The 14,138-nt window shown below is 35.2% G+C and overlaps 1 protein-coding gene across 3 annotated transcripts in view; it reads right to left on the bottom strand.

Moving 5' to 3' along the window:
* LOC118751969 (octopamine receptor Oamb) overlaps positions 1–14,138 on the bottom strand; it is a gene marked incomplete at its 5' end in the record, with an annotated part of 43,209 nt that overhangs the window by 20,694 nt on the left and 8,377 nt on the right. The window contains 1 exon segment of one of the 3 annotated variants that reach the window (XM_036486795.1): positions 1,730–2,691. Coding sequence (XP_036342688.1) covers positions 1,730–2,691 — 962 coding nt within the window. 3 annotated transcript variants of the gene reach the window in all.

A 14,138-nucleotide genomic window follows, 5' to 3' on the forward strand; every position in this document is an offset into this window, starting at 1 on the left:
CGAGACGCTTGTCCACCGGGGTGGACGACAGCACTCGGCAGGGAGTCTCTCTGCCACTCAAATCCAACCCCGAATTTGCGCTCCTTTACAAGGCAGTAGCAAGGCCCCAGAGGTTTCTTTCCATGCCCCGTACATCACATATCTCTGATTTCGGTAATGTCAGCTTTGGCCATCATGAGGACATCCACCATCCGGGCAGAGGCACCTTCCCTTCCCGGTTGCCATGGTTGTCACGGTTGACAATGTCGTCATTAAAAAGGGGGTCCATCCGAGGCTTTGGTTTTATTATTCACTGGAAGTAGTTTCGAGTGGCGGGTCCCTAACCCAGCGCACAACCCCTTGCTGGGAGGGGTGGCCTGCAGCCACACCTTCTGGTGAACAGACGTTGCAGACTCTAGTGAGCCCTTACCGAGTAAGTAGGAGTGGCCACAACAAAGCTCCTTTTGTTTCTGCCGCGACCCAAGGCTCCATGCGGATAGGTTATCGCATCTCGCACGTGGGTTGCTGACGTTTCCCAGAGTGCGCGAACGAGGACGCAAGAGCCTGGATTGTGTACAGCCGTGCACCTGTAACTGTAATCCAGAAAGACGACTATACCCCACTGCACATTTTATGGGCGACTACTCTTAGAAAAATCCTTAATGGATTTTGCTCAGGCCAGGGCTCGAACATTGGCAATGAATAATTACCTAAAAAAGTTTGTTTTTACGTTACTTGGCAGCTTGAGAGAATTAATCTCGACTTCTGGTGTCATTTACCCTTACACAGTGAGAATTTTACATTCCTTTATTTGTTATACAGAACGATTTATGCACACATAAAAAGATAAAACGTCTGTCGTGTAAAATTAGCCTTTTGAATATCCTCTATGATTTGGGCTGGATATGTAAATTTTTAAATCAATATACAGTTTATTGAGATTTAGCTTCTCTACCTGTATGTATGAAAGCACGCAAATAACTGACAGATATAACCTTACATACATAGTATTACATAGGTATGTACATATGTACCCAATTTGCCAAACGACTTCGTAAAGACGTCGTTACGAGTTCACCTAAACGACTTCACCAAACCGACGTCGTAACGACTTCGATTCGATGAGGAAAAACGACGTAGGAACGACGTTGCGGTTTGTATGGAAAAAACGACTTCGTTTAGACGTCGTTTCGAATTCGTCTTCACTCTGTGGCAAATTGGGTATAAGTAAGTTCTTAGATATTTTACACATACAAAATGTATACATAGTGTTTTATTAAAGCAGTACCATACATATGTAAATATATTTGTATGTAGTCCTTAGTACATATTAATTCACATGAATATTGCTACATAAGTATTTAAGAGTTATAAAATTATTGCCATTTTAACAACATCGTTTATCAATCTTTGGCACCAATAGCTATCCATATGCATTTTCAGTTTTTTTTTTTTCGGGGGCTGAGCGCACACCAAAGAAAACGGGCATACTTCTGTGTAAATAAGTATATGTATATACATACATACTATGTATGTATATTAAAATGTATGTATGTACATACGCAAATGTGTCACTAATAATAGCTTGCATTGAAGTCCGATGTTTAATTATGTATGTCTCTAAAGACCTCCCTTTATTTATATCAATGCAGAAACCCGGTCAGCGCTCTTGGCTGCTGCTGGCAATTTATATTTGCACGTTTGTAATTCGCTGCTGTGGAGTATCCAAAACACAAACGCTGTCAACAAATCAACTAAAATGGATTCCGCCTTCCTCTTCATCGGAGCAGCCAGAGATTGTTTTGTGAAAAGTAGCTGGCGCCATAAGTGCGCGTGCAGCAATCATTTGAAAATTTTCAGATGCCCGGAATCCACTACGAGTACACACACAACGACAGATAATGCGCTCAAAAGCGATACGAAACTCCTTTGAGAAGAGGGCATAGATGAGCGGATTTATCGCTGAGTTGCAGTAGCCTAGCCAGAAGAGCACTGAGAAAACCGTTGGTTCGATGCATTCCTCGCAGAAGGCACGTATAAGATAAACAGTAAAGAAGGGCAACCAACAGATGATAAAACCTCCAACTATTATGGCGAGTGTCTTTGCCGCCTTTGTTTCCATACGAAAGCGTTTCGCTTGGAATTTCGCATTTCGCTTACACCCGCGCTTCTTTCCTGTTGAGTTACTCCCATTGCCGATGTCGCTACCTATATCCGACTCTAGGTCCCGCTGGCTGCCAGTTGTACTAGCACTCGAATTTCTTACACCGCCTTCTGTGTTAAAAGTCGTCTCTCCGATATCGATTAGACTTGTTTTAAATGAAGCGCCCCGCCCATTCCCAAGTGCTGATTTACCTCGCGCGGTCGTTATCAAGGAAGCAGAGTACGGCAGAGGTGAACTGGGCAAGGCTGAGTGCGAACCAAGCATGTTTTCAGATGAGGGGAAAGACACCTTGATAGATATCTTTTCATGTCGCTGGCGGTGTAAGCGCATCGAAGTGGCGCGCTTCGGCGTATGAGGCTGAGAAATGGTTGTTTGATGGTGTGACATAATGTACCCATCTTCACCATTACTATTCACACTAAGCGTCGATGACATAGAGTGCACTGATAGGGTGGTTCGCTGTGGGGTGTTGCAGGGACGTCCACGATGCATTCGTAAAACTAATTGCGAGTCATCAAATCGGTTGGTACTCGGCTCACGAGGACTACCTGAAAGTAAAGGATTGAATTTAAGCACCAAAATGGTGCTTTAGCTAGGTATTTAGACATTCAAAGAGGATTTTGATTCTGGAAAAACATACTTAGAATATATTAAGTATGCATATACATAGATACTACATACATAGGTTTAGGGATTAAAACGGACAGACGGTGAACCATTAAGAGGCCGCGAAAATTTAATAATTTTAAAATATTAACACAAGTGTACATATATATGTATACAAATATGTACATTAATAGGAGCGGGTAAGGTAGTAAATAGTTTGTTAGGATTTCAACAGTTTGGATTGGAATTATACGTAGTATGTACAACATATAATACTGCAGGATGTAATGCAAGGACGATATTACGCTTACAAATATGGAAGTGCATAGTGGAGATAATAAAGTCTGAATCAGGGGGTATGCGATATAATATTTATTATTAATTTTAGCTAAGGCCAAGAATGTATATGTATTTATGTACATACGTATGTACAAACATATGTAAATAAAATTAAGGAATTTTCTATGTATACACTTATACGTGCGGAATATAAATGTGCATACATGCATTGCATTTTTTGCGGTGTCTTGCAGAGTTTATTTTCCAAATTTCAATTTAATGAAGAGGTCTAATGATGAAATACATTCCGAGCAGTGGCGTAGCCAGGGGGTAGGAATGGGGGGGAAGATCGGGTAGATCGGGTAGATCCCCCCGCCTTTGTCAATAAACCACTTATTTTTTTATTTCCTTTTTGGTTGTTGTTGTTTCCGACAGGGTGGGTGTATGATGTATTATGGAACGAATTTCCGTCATCCCTTGTCAAATTTGGTTTGGAGACAAATCAAATTTGACAAGGGATGACGGAAATTCGTTCCATAATACATCATATTTTTTTATGTTTGATTTAATAACACAATACCATTTCATCCATCTGATTGGTAATTTTTTTGTTTCAGACTATTGATAAAATAGATTTTCATAAATATTTGATATTATCGGTTATTGGATTATGCATATGGTAGCCAGACAGACTAATCTAATTTTATCAGTACTCTCGTACTGATTATTTTCATTTCCTCAATCAGTACGCTAATGTCCTGCTATCTCAAAATTCGTACTGATTTGTACTGAGCATATAAATTTTAACTCGGTAACTCGGTGTTCGGTAGTTTTTCCAAATGTTTTTTGTTTGTGTAGTATTTTTTACAAAAACAAAATACTTTGGAATTTTTTAAGATTTTAAGATTTTTACAGAACGTTGGAACTTCGTTAAACTGTACTGTAAACGAGTAAGAATAATAATATAATTATAGTTGACTTATTTCAGATAATTTTTGATATGCCCATGAAATTCGTACAACAAACAGAGCAGCATATCGCCTAGTCATTACGTACCAATTGCGATAATTTGATGGAGTATAATTTATTTCAAAAGAGGGCTGGCGAATGTTGGTAGTGTTGGAAAATAACTTTCAGTTTGAATAGTTGAATGGCTTTTGCCTACAACTAACAATTATTTTTTCTCAATTTGCATACAAGACATCGAGTAAGATACTCCTTTTAGGGAATTCTTAGCCTGTAAAAGTTTTTGCGAAGGTGAAAAAAGTAATTTAAGCCATGGATTAAGTCTTTAAATAGTGGTATGTTTACACAGTTTGAAATAATATGTCATTTTGTTTTTTCAATACTACACTCAAACGAAGCAACCTGAGAGGGTCTTAAGTATGTATAAAGATGGCTTCCTGGCGCAAAGAGAGAAACCGATTTCTAATTTTAAAGCAATGAAATGTAAGGAATTCTTTGGCTATTTATTTATTTTTTTGAACAACATTTTATTTATATACCAAAATATTGTTAAAAACAAATACGCTTGCCTTTTAAAGTATTTTCTGTAACTTTTCGACTAGGCATTGAAATTACATAAAATGTATGCCATTTATAAAAATGCCATGTGGAAATGAACTTAATGACTATTTTTACAACGCTTTTATCAACTTGCAATGTTGTGTGTCCAGACACTTATTTGAGAGGTAGATGTCGCCCTATGCACTACGTACATATCCTTGCAGTAAATCGCGCTAGTTCGGAACTAGCGCAGGACTAACTCTTTAAGAGGCGGTACTGGTTCTCGATCTATCACATCGCAATGCTTTCAACTGTCTCTTTTCACATGGCGATGTCCTACGAAGTGGAAATTGCCACCTTTGCAGAACTTTCGAACTAGTTCTGAGCTGGTTCCATTTTCGACAGTTCTAGGACAAGTTTTTTATGAGAAAAAATTTTAAAACTAGATTACTGGATATTTTTTCTTTTCTTAACTGTTTCCATTTTTTACAGATCTGCACCAATAAGTTTTTTATGAAAAAAAAAATTTATTATTAGATTTTTTGATATTTTTTAATTTTTTCTGTTTTTTTAGAGATTGCATTTTATTTAATTTTTTTATTTTTTTATTTTATTTATATTAAACTTTATCATTTTCTCTTCAATTTTTAAGCGGCACTCACGCCATTTCTGGAAATGAAATTAATTGGTGCTCGTATGTATGTACATTAGGGTGGTCCAAAAATACACGTGAAAAAGTAAAGTCGGAACTTTTATGCTCATCAAAAAATACTTAGAGGTCGCTCAAAGTGCCCAAAGTTGTCTTTGTATTTTGTACGGAGAAAAAACAACTTTTCGAAGAAATTGTATAGAATTCTTAAAAATCAATATATTTCTATCGGATAACTCTGTGTCTCTGCAGCAGATTCTCAATAATAATACTCAGTTGTTTATTTAACCATTTCTTCATCGCAACTATAATTTATAGGTCCTTCAAAAACCCACAAAAACCCTGAAAAATTCAGTGGGGCGACCAATAAAAAATCGTTAGTATTAAAAAATTGTTAAATAAACAAATGGGTATTATTATTGAAAGTTGAAGATAATTAGAGTTCTATGATCGAAAAATATTGATTTTCAAGAATTCCATACCATTTACACGAAAAGTTGATTTTCCCCATATAAAAATACATGGAAAACTATACGCGCTTTGAGCGACCTCTAAATATTTTTGATTTCAAAATAAAAAAATAGGGGTATACTTTTTTCGATATAGAACAATCCTAGGGGGTGAGAGCATTACAATTCCGACTTTACTGTTTTTGTACCACCCTAATGTACATACATATGTATATGCATTATTTGCTAAAATTTCAAAATCAAAACTTACCAAAACAAATTCTATGGGAGTGAGAAATATTTGAGGGATTCACAAAGGTGTCGCAAGTGTCGTATTGTTGAATGTCGTAAACTTTAAAAGCTTAAATAAATGCTTAGAGAACTTGAAACGACAACCAACTATTATTTTACACCGCAAAAATTCATACTATGACTTTGACGGTACTTTAATGGGTTTAAAGTTTGCGACATACAACAATACGACACTTACGACACCGGTGTGAATACCCCAATTATTTTCTACTTTTCAGTCCATTTATAAAAGCGTTGTATATTAAAAAGTTTTTGAAGTGAAACTTCTTTAGCGCCGGTTGGTTGGTTGGGAGTAAATTGGCAAATTCAGCGGAAATTGCACACGGAAATGTTGCAACGGAAATGATGCAACGAAGAGATGCAACGGAAATGGTGCAACGGAAATAGTTGGGGCTGAAACAAGTACTTCTTGTTTTTATGCAACGGAAATGATGCAACGGAAATGGTGCAACAGAAATGGTTGGGGCTGAAACAAGTGCTTCTTGTGTGTATGCATATGGTATTAATTTAACAAAAATTTGCTAACAAAAGGTAAAAGAATAACACCTAGAAAAAGACCAATACAATAATAAAAGTAAAGGTGACTACGTACATAAACAAATGAAGAAAAGGATAAAGGCAAAGGTAAAAATAAAAACAAAAACAAAGATACGTAAAGATAAAGGCAAAAATGAAGACTAAGGTAAATGTAAACACTTTACTTATATATATGAGGGCAAATGTGAAGTGGAATATGTAGCTGAAAAAAATGATGAACATAAAAGTAAAGACAAAGAGAAGGATGAGGATACCGATAAAGGCAAAGATGAAGATAGGGGAAGAAAGATTAAAATAGAGGTATGTAATTAAAGAGGAAAGGATATAGAGAGAGACACAGAGACTCAATCTGGGAACTATTTTGGGATTTTAGAGATTTTCGGGATTCTCGAGACCTATCGATAAAATAATCGATATTTTTATCGGTTTTGTTATCGATATTTATCGATTTTGTTTTCGATGTTTACCGATTTTGTTATCGATATTCATCGATTTTGTTATCGATAATTATCGATTTTGTTGTCGATTCTTATCGATTTTGTTATCGATATTTATCGACTCTGTTAGCGATATTTATCAATTTTGTTATCGACAAATTGAAAACATATTGTTACTTTTTTCATTTATAACTGATTCTGAACTATAGAAAATGGGGTGCAAAGCGAACTAGATCCCATATGTCGAATTTAGGACTGGTTCTGAACTATAGAAAATGTAATGTAGCCGGGGACAATTTCCAGTTCCTATGACATCGCTGTGTTAAATTCGCCAGTTGTTTGCATGAAAAAGATATTTATCGCGAACAAGTAGTGGTTCTAAATGTACTAGAAGCGAACCAATTCAAAACTAGAGATTTTCCCCACAGGGATAATTTAATCTTAAGAAGGAGCGTTCGCTCGAAGCAACTGTCACAGGAAGTGTGGCGCCTATCTGCAAGACTCGGTATACCGCTGAAGTATTACCAAAGCATTTAATTTTGAAAAGTAGAAAATTACCTTTAACACATTTAAACACATGGCAACTGAAATTTAAAATTAAGCTTGGTCGAATTTAAAAGTAGCATCCGATGCTCACAGATTTTCAAGAAGTTCATATTTAATTCTCGTTGTCGCTTAGTTTACGGCGTTAAAAATTTGACACATCATAAAGTGGAATAACGTGTATATGTAAATTCAGTCGCAGGGAATTTAAAACTTGATCTTGAAAACAATGGTAGTCAAAATTTTTAAAACTTACAGGAGCCACCATTTTTGGGCCTTAATCAAACTACGCCTAATCGTTAGGGTCCATATCTCATCGTTATATATTGGGAACTGTGGGACTCGGTGATAAATAGACCATTTCCAGCAAGAGCTTAACTGGAGTTAAGAGCTCAGGTAAATTCAAATAACGTTAACATGGGGGGTATCACCAAAGTTTATTTCGTACTATTTGCTTTCTTAGATTTGACTGCTTGTACTTAATATGAGCAATTACCCCCTTCAAGTTGTAATCTCCTTTCTCCAATAGGCATTAGCTTTGATTTTTTTATCGTTACACGAAGCGTGTTTGCTGTCCCGGTGCTTCTACTCTAATGCTGGGGTATACTCAACGTGTCCAGGGTTCGATTACAATAAGCTTTTATTGAGGGACCGTTTGCAAATCGGGTTTTATTTATTTTTCTTATGCTTGGGTTTCAGGTAGGCTGTGATGGGAAAGTCTGCCCGAAAGTTGCGAACACGGTATTAAATGTGCGAAGGGTATGGGAGTCGACCTTTAACCGAATCACTGAGAAGGGAGGTCTTACCAGGGAGTCGACCCTTTGCAAACGAAATCACCCTTACAAGTAACTGTCCGCTCGCACAGTATATATGTACAGTAATAAAAATTTTTGAGTACTCCTCGAGTTAAGATTTGATCAGAGTTGATAATGAGAAGAACCATGAATTGTGTCAATTCAGAGTTGTATATGCGCTAATTACGGTAATTATAGAACTGTACGATGATAAAAGTATTTATCGACGTTCCGATACCATCAAAGTACCGATACCTACATAATATGTAGTACATACATACTAAAACCGTCATTTCGTTACTACTAATATGCGTAAACCTAAAGTATCGATACCTACTTATATAGAAAATGTTGCATTCTTTTATATGCAATAGAAGTAAGGAAAACAACTGATTGCTTTGCTGTGTAGGAATTAGCGTTGCCAAATCTCTCGTATTTGCCGGGACGTCCCGTATGTTGCATTAATTTTGAAATGTTCCGCCGGGACAAGATTTTTCCCGTATTCTCGACAATTTCATTATTTTCAACCTGTAAACTTCTACTCAACATGATCATGCTTTAACGCGGCTATTGCGAGTAGGTGATTAGCAAGTATTATTGCATGCAACTATGTAAGAGAAATATAGCTAAAAATTACCTTTGATTTTTTAGAGTTTTTTTTTGTGGAGGGTCTTCCGATTTTTCTTCCATAAAATGCATAAACAAACTGACAAAAAAGAATCTAAAAAATTAATTGTATTTTATAGCGACTTTAAACTTGCACTTTATTGTAGTGAAATTGAATGGGCTTTAAACCGCGAACTCGAAATCTTTCTAAGGAATCTAATTAAAACTATCGAAATTTGTATGAACATTTTTTTAAGTTTAATTGGTTTTTGGGAACTTTTTGCAAGCTTTAAAACTTTTATTTATGTGGTATTGATGTAGATTGACCCATATTTCAAATGAAAATTATAAACAATAAATGAATAAAATAAGTAAAAAAAAAAACAAATAACTTAAGGATGAGCACACCTAAAAGCTAAAGTGGTGAGTTCCGAAATAGCTATCACTTCTAGCACACCTAAAAGTTAAACATTCTTATAATAGAATTATTAACAAAAACCAGCATAACCAACCACCACATGATCAAGTTTAAATAGCACTAAAATAGCTGCGCTTGATTGTAGTTGGCTTAACAAATGAAATAGTGGAAAAAAGCAACAAGAGTTCACAAGGCGAACTTAGCACAGTGCGTAGTCATCTGGCTGAGTCAGTGGGATCGTCGGTTCGAATCCCACCGGAAGAAGTCTGATGAAGAAATGTGGTGATTTTTTTTTAAATTATTATTGCTTTTCCACAATAAGTTTTTCATTAAAACAGCCTCAAGCTCAATAAAAATTGTTGAATAAATAAATAAAGATAAGTTGCAACAGCATGATTTTAAATTTTGCTGCCATTATTTTGACCGCAACTGTTTCTCTTACTTTCTTTTTATGGTTTTGTCAATTATATGTTTACTTACATACATACATATTTTTGTATAAATTAAAAAGTGTTGTCATGACATACAGTGAAACTCGCTTAAGCTTAAGAACTGCGTTTTAGTTCATTGAAAAACCTTAAAAATTAATAAATAAACATAAGTGGCAAACAATATAATTTTGAATTTGGTACAAAATAATATGTCCATGTTTGACTTTTTAAACAATTTAATTCTTGTAAAAATTACATACCATTGCCCTAAATATTTTTTGCTAAGGTTTTTCTTTACTTGTTTATGTGTTTAAATAATACTACGATTTTTGTTTTAAACTATGTATACTTCGTTAAATGTTGTTATTCAAGTATTTATGTAAGTTAACAAGAAGATGTAACTGCATCAGTAATTATGTTCGCTTAAGTACCCGCATCGAGGTACTTAAGCGGGTTCTTTTAAGTACCCAACCCGCCTAAGTACTAAGCTAACATTTTTCGTGAGGTACTTAAGCGGGTTTTACTGTAAACGAAATTTATCATAAGCTTATAACTAATCTCAGCATTACTACGTTGAAATGGATCACCTTTTTTAATATATGGTTCGTAGTTGGTCTTTTAAAGCAAATCTTTTATTTCTCATTTTTACCGTTAAATTTTTGTAAATCCCGTATTTTTGGGACAAATTATGCATTTGCTTCGTATGACTGGAAAAAAATCTGGCAAGACTAGTAGTAATCTTAAAACCATGTCAAACTTTTTCTTAGCGTTACTTAGTTCGTTCGTTCGTAGTATTTTTCGTTTTTTGTGTACATGCGCGGCTAAATCGACTATCTGTCCATTTTTTGGACCATAATATAATCCGCAAAGGTATGGATAAAGGAGATAAAGTTGTGTCAAAATATGTCGACAAATGTTGTCGTCAAAATATGGAACAGTGAAAATCAGCTCTAACAACTTAACCAAAAGTTGTCCATATATGTATGTATATAGCGCCCCCTACACAGGCATTTTAAAATAATTTAGTTTAGTTTGTGTTCAAGGTTGTAGTTTCATTCTTATTTTGTCTGTGTTCAATGACAAAGAAATGCCAACAATTGACTTATCTAAATCCGTTTATCTTCCTTGCAGTAAATATTGGTAAAAGATAAATTTTTTTCTGAAATTAACCAACAAAGCTGTTTCTGTTTTCTGGGCGGAGGGCTTTCTAAATTCAACTATTGTGAGTATCAATGGGAGATTTGAACTTGTATTACTGTAGGGAAAGGATGACGTATGTACATACATATGTATTAAGCTCGGAACACTTTGACGACTGCAACTTCACGACGTAACGACAGCGACATCATTTTGTCGACAAATGTCGCCTTGAAGCCAGCTTCTTAAACATTTTGACGACCTCAGCGACATAGCAAACAGCTGATTTTAAAGTTTGACATTTTGGTATATTTATTTCACAAATTGTGTATTTTTATTTAAGTAAATAAGAAAAACATGAACAATCAAGAATATGTGATTAATTTTGCGACAATTTAATTTTGCAGCACTACATCTACTCATTGTCGCCGGCAAAATTAGAAATAGATTTAATTTGGCGACGTCGACAATTGCAGTCCTGCAGCCAAGATGTCGTGCTGTCTTCAAAATGATTGTGTCCGTAAGAACGTGTGTATTTAAAATTTGACAGATGCTGCTTGTCGCTTGCTGTCGTCAAAGTGTTCCGAGCTTTAAGCCTGCTATACAATTCAATGTGAGCGTGAGCGTGAGCTTTTTATTTTGACCAATATCTTCGTTATTAATTAACTTTTTGCCACAGTTGATACATAAAAAGATAGAGAATTAAAATATCTTTCAGAATTTTAGAATAAAAACTAATTTAAAATGCATACTATGCCTTTTTTCAAGCTCACACTCAATTGAGTGCGTCCATAAGAATACATTGAACTGTATAGAGGCTCGTGTACAGTGTTGCCAGAACTTTTTAGGCTGGCTAAAAACGGCTAAAAGGTTTCAACTTAATTTCACACGTTTTATTTAAAGAAATCGCAAGTAGAAGGACTAGTAAAATAATTATTTTTTTTTAGTAAATTCATTGCAAACTATTTTTGTTTAACAAAAGAAACTGTCGTTATACGTACATCAGAAGTCATGTTTGTATTACTTAAATATAAAAAAAAGATCAATTACCAACTTATGGCGTTTTCTTTTTTATTTAAAAAAATTCCTTACATTGTAACATTTGCACAGGTTACTTTTCGTCCGGATAAATGGCTATATTAGTATAAAGTATTTTGCTTAGTCGGAGGGCAATATTTAGAGAAATGAACACGTGAAGCTGTGAAAGGGTTGATGAAAACAGGTCAACATTATTTCGAAAAAAAGAAAACGCCATTCAGCCTTATCATGAGTTTCATTTTCGCCGAACCGGTTCACTTATCACTTTTGGTTTACATGGTTTTACTATGGGCGGATGACAAATTTTCGGGTGAATTTTTTTTTTCAGGCGAAGCTCAGGATAAGGCAAACTAATTTATATCGAACAAGCCGATCGCTGTTTAAGATTTTAACAATTCTACTATTTAATTGTATTCGAAACTCCTGTTTTTAATGTCCTACTCACTCTCTCACATGCCAGTCTCAGAGCAATAATAAGAACTGCTGGCACCATGATACAATGATTCACAAGTAGTGTCTTCCCATAGAGTTTTGCTTCACAAGCGTTGACTGTTTTTATTTAGTTTATTTAATGTTTATTATTGTTTTATGCAAATATAGCTGATTACTCAACAAACACCATATAAGTATCAATTTCAGACTTTGCGCAAAATTTTCACCAACTTTTAACTTTTTAATCAGCATATTTACAAAATGGTATGTATGCAGTTTTGTAGTCCATTCAAATTTATTTATGATATGGTGAAAATTTTAAGTAGCTAGGACACCGTTGATTTCCGTATTTGTTTTTTATAACGGTGTTACGAATTTTTTCCATAAAAAGTACGTTCTAAAATTTTTTATATGGAGAAAAAATGCGGAACACCGCCAACAAAAAAATTTCAATAATCAACGGTAAGTGCCAGCTACCTTAAATTTGTACTTTAGTATACTAAAATTTTAAATTAAAAAAAATTCAAAATTTTCATAATTTTTTAATAAAATATGAAATTTGGATTTAAATGGTGTTTGTCAGCTATACTTTCATAAAAAAATAATAAGCGGCATCAATTCTTTCAATTTTATTTATTTATTTTTTTCAATTTCAAGTCCGCTTCTAACAGGCTCAGTTTAAAGTCTGCTTCTTCTTGGCGAAGTTAGCCTTAATGTTCCCTCCCGGGTATCAAGACACTTTTGCCCCCTATTTCTGAAAGCTTGTAAAACTAATTTTGAATTGCACGACCCACTCCGTTGCTTATGCCAGGATTTCAACTCTCATTCCAGCACGTTTGATATATCAGATCCGCTTTTCAGCATTAAGAAATCGATACTGTCCTCTCTCAATAAACGAATCATTAAAATATAGACATAAAATCGGCTGATGAATTTAGTTCTGTAGCTGAACAGTTTTAGATCTCGACAATTAACAAACTCCTGCCTATCGTGACTCGCCCAAAAATTGAAAATACTGGTTCCGTACGTCATGCGGACTGCGCCCCTCATGCGGATGGGCGGGAATGGAGGGTAAAAACCGTTGGGATTATTATTATTATTATTAAGGCTAGCAGTTTCTAATATGTAGATTTTAGATCGGCAAATATGTTAAAATGAAAACTTATATGCACATATATTTTAATTTTAATAAAAGACAGCAAATAGCGAAATCGGCTAAAAACCGCTAACATTTTTGCAAAACGGCTAACAAATCAGGTGTCGGCTAAGTTGAATTTTCTACGGCTGTTTGCTATCACAACCGGCTAAATATAGCCGGAAAACGGCTGAAATGGTGCAAAATCAACTTTCAAAAACACGCACCAGCCCGCACGTTAAGAATTTTAGTGGGGCCCGGCCCGGCCCGGCCCGGCACGACGGGACACGCCCCAGCCCGGAAATAAAGAGCCAACTTTTATTGTAGATTTTTATAATATATTTTCTGGGAAGTAGAAAAAGTGGAAGGTATTTTATGTACAGATATGTATGTAAACAAAACTACTAAGTATCATATATTTTCTATCGGTTTCCAAATATTTCTTTTTTTGCTTTTCTCTTATCAAAAGAGTTTTAAATATGTACTATTTTTTTTTTTTGTATAAAAACAAAAGCTCATCTAAATTTTTAGTATTAGCAACGGGCTTTTTCGTGCCTTTTCGTGCTTTTATGAAATTTTACTGAACGCCCAGGCCCGCACGAGTTCGTGCTGACAGCAAATATTCCGGCCCGTGCCCATCTCTACTTGGAACCCTGGCGGGTGGAGCGCTCAAATATTTGTTATAC

Source organism: Rhagoletis pomonella, unplaced genomic scaffold (assembly GCF_013731165.1).
Source record: "Rhagoletis pomonella isolate Grant_MI unplaced genomic scaffold, Rhpom_1.0 Rhpom_scaffold_01132, whole genome shotgun sequence".
Lineage (NCBI taxonomy): Eukaryota > Metazoa > Arthropoda > Insecta > Diptera > Tephritidae > Rhagoletis > Rhagoletis pomonella.